The 3,114-nt window shown below is 44.8% G+C and overlaps 1 protein-coding gene across 1 annotated transcript in view; it reads right to left on the bottom strand.

Annotated features, from left to right (window-relative positions):
* Positions 1 to 357, bottom strand: part of ZNF157 (zinc finger protein 157) — a 50,039-nt gene extending 49,682 nt beyond the window's left edge. Inside the window, exon 1 of the mRNA XM_026451541.2 lies at positions 177 to 357. Within this exon, the coding sequence (XP_026307326.1) occupies positions 177 to 248 (72 nt within the window). The 5' untranslated portion in view covers positions 249 to 357. The remainder of the gene's footprint in view (positions 1 to 176) is intronic.
* Between the last annotated feature and the right edge of the window lie 2,757 nt (positions 358 to 3,114).

Genomic DNA, 3,114 nt, shown 5'->3' on the forward strand with positions numbered 1-3,114 from the left:
GGGGGAAGGAGAATGCAATAACCCGGGGGGCGGGGGCGGGCGGTGAGCGGAGATTGGCCCCACCCCCCCAACCCGGGGAAAAGAGGAAAAACCCCAAAAAAAAAAAAAAAAAAAAAAAAATAGATAAACTAAAACAACATATAGAAAGAAAAAAAAAATAGGATCCTCCTCCTTACCTCAAAAGATCTGCCAGGTTCTCCCGGAATCAGGGCAGGGAATCCCTGGAGTGATGTCCCATTAGCTGGCATGTTCACCCTGGGCCTCAGGCCACCTTCCGTGCTGGACAGCTGTCTGTGTGTAGAGGGTCCTGCAGCCTCCAGTAAGGGGTAAGGCTCAATGGCTCCACAGGGACGCCAAGAAATCCTAAAAGGACAGTATCCGTATCATCAGTGTCATCCCACATTCATGCCACAATGTTCAGCATCCCCAGAGCATTAGCCAAGGTGGATTATGAAATGATCAAATTTGGAGCCAAATTAATGAGCTTAGGGTCTCTTCTTGAGTGGCTCTACCAGGTGCTTCACTTGCTACTCAGCCAGCTTACACCTCAGTTCAAGTTCAAGGCAGATCTGGGTTTAGGAGAAGTAGAACCGGGGCAGTGCTTAAGGGTGCTTAAGGCCCATGGGGTGGGCAGGTGATGGGCATGTTCAAGGGGACCTGGTGGGTGACTGTGAGGGCAGGAAACCTGGAAAGCTGATAATCTAAATGAAAGGAAATTGGCCGGTCCTTTCTTCTGCCTTCTTTTTTTTTTTCCACTCTTAGATGAAATATCCCTCTTAAATTCTTCTGTTGGGAAGCTTTTAGCCTCTTCTTTCCAGAAAAAAAATGGTTCAATCTTAATAATGTTATGTATTTTCTTTTCTTTTTTTTTTTGAGATGGAGTTTCACTCTCGTCACCCAGGCTGCAGTGGAATGGTGCAATCTCTGCTCACAGCAACCTCCGCCTCCCAGGTTCAAGCAATTCTCCTGCGTCAGCCTCCCTAGTGGCTGGGATTACAGGCGCCCGCCACCACGCCCAGCTAATGCTGGTATTTTTAGTAGAAACGGGTTTTCACTATGCTGGTCAGGCTGGTCTTAAACTCCTGACCTCAAGTGATCCTCCCACCTCTGCCTCCTAAAGTGCTGGGATTACAGGCGTGAGCCACTGCGCCTGGCCTAATGCTATGTATTACATCAACAAATTACAGGGGGAAACACTCTGCTATTAACTTACACCAAAAAAGCATCTAACCCAATTCAGCAGCCATTACTAATGTAAGCTCAGACTGAAATCAGGGAAGAAGGAAATCACTTAAATGCCACAAAAATCAATTATGAAACATAACCCTGAAACACCATGCTAAAAAGTAAAATGATGAAGCTATTGCCATAAAATTAGTACTGTCTGCTGTAACCCAAAATTGTTTTGTGGGCTCTAGCTCACACAAGAGAAGAGGAAATAATTAGAGTAGGCTGGGCACAGTGACTCAAGCCTGTAATCTCAGAACTTTGGGAGGCCAAGACAGGAAGGTTGCTTGAGTCCAGGAGTTCGAAGCCAGCCTTGGCAACAAAGTGAGACCCGTCTTTACAAGAAATGAAATAATCCAAGTGTGGTGGTCCACACCTGTAGTGCCAGCTACTAAGGAAGCTGAAGCAGAAACATAACTTGAGCCTGAGAGGTGGAGGCTGCAGTGACCTCTGATGGCGCCACTACACTCAAGCCTGGGTGACAGAGCAAGAATTTGTCTCTAAAAGAAAAAAGAAAGAAAGAAACAAAAGAAAAGAAATAAATAATCAGGCTAGGTGCAGCGGCTCGTGGCTTTAATCCCAACACTTTGGGAGGCTGAGGCAAGAGGATCCCTTGAGCCCAGGTGTTCAAAACTAACCTGGACAATATGACAAAACCCAGTATCTTTAAAAAACAAACAAACAAACAAAAAACACACACAGAGTTGCAGTGAGTTGAGATCACTCCACTACACTCCAGCCTAGGCGACAGAGTGACACCTTGTCCCTATTAAAGAAAAAAAAAAAGAGGCCGGACAAGGTGGCTCACGCCTGTAATCCCAGCACTTTGGTAGGCCGAGGCAGGCTGATCACCTGAGGTCAGCAGGTCAGAAGTTCGAGACCATGGTGAAACCCCGTGTCTACTAAAATCACAAAAATTAGCTAGACATGGTGGCAACACACCTGTAATCCCAGCTACTCAGGAGGCTGAGGCAGGAAAATTGCTTGAACTTGGGAGGCAGAGATTGCAGTGAGCCGAGATTGTGTCACTGCACTTCAGCCTAGGCGACAGAGCAAGACTCTGCCTCAAAACAAAAAAAAACAAAAAAAAAAAAAAGAAAGAAAGAAAGAAAGAAAGGGAAAAAAAAGGCAGAAAGAAAAAAGAAAAAAATAATTAGGGTGAACATGAACATTGGGAATAAATGAAAATGAAAATGTAGCTTTCTTACCAATAAGATGATTTTATACATAGAAAACCTACCAGACTGCTAAAAGACTACTAAAATTCATAGGGTATAATATAATGTAAGGGGCTGGATACAAGGTAAAATTATAAAAGCAGATAGCTTCTTTTTTTTTTTTTTTTTTTTTTTTTGAGATGGAGTCTCACTCTGCCACCCAGGCTGGAGTGCAGTGGTGCAATCTTGGCTCACTGCCACCTCCACCTCCCTGCGACCTCCACCTCCCAGGTTCAAGCGATTCTGAGATTCTGCTGCCTCAGCCTCCTGAGTAGTCGGAATTACAGGCGAGCGCCACCACGCCCGGCTAATATTTGTATTTTTAGTAGAGACGGAGTTTCACGATGTTGATCAGGCTGATCTCTAACTCCAGACCTCGTGATCTGCCCGCCTCAGCCTCCCAAAGTGCGTGGATTACAGGCATGAGCCGCCGCGCCTGGTCAAAAGCAGACAGTTTCTCTCTACAATAACAATGAGCCAATGGAAACAAAATTGCATAAATAATGATAGCAAAAACTATGTAAAATATGTAAGTGTAACTTTGTTGTTTTTTTTTGAGACAAGGTCTCCCTCTGTCATCCAGGCTGGAGTGCAGTGGTGCAATCAAGGCTTTCACAATCAGGCGATCTTTCCACCTCAGCCTTTTTTTTTTTTTTTTTTTTTTTTTTTT

The sequence above is a fragment of the Piliocolobus tephrosceles genome, chromosome 12, assembly GCF_002776525.5.
Source record: "Piliocolobus tephrosceles isolate RC106 chromosome 12, ASM277652v3, whole genome shotgun sequence".
Lineage (NCBI taxonomy): Eukaryota > Metazoa > Chordata > Mammalia > Primates > Cercopithecidae > Piliocolobus > Piliocolobus tephrosceles.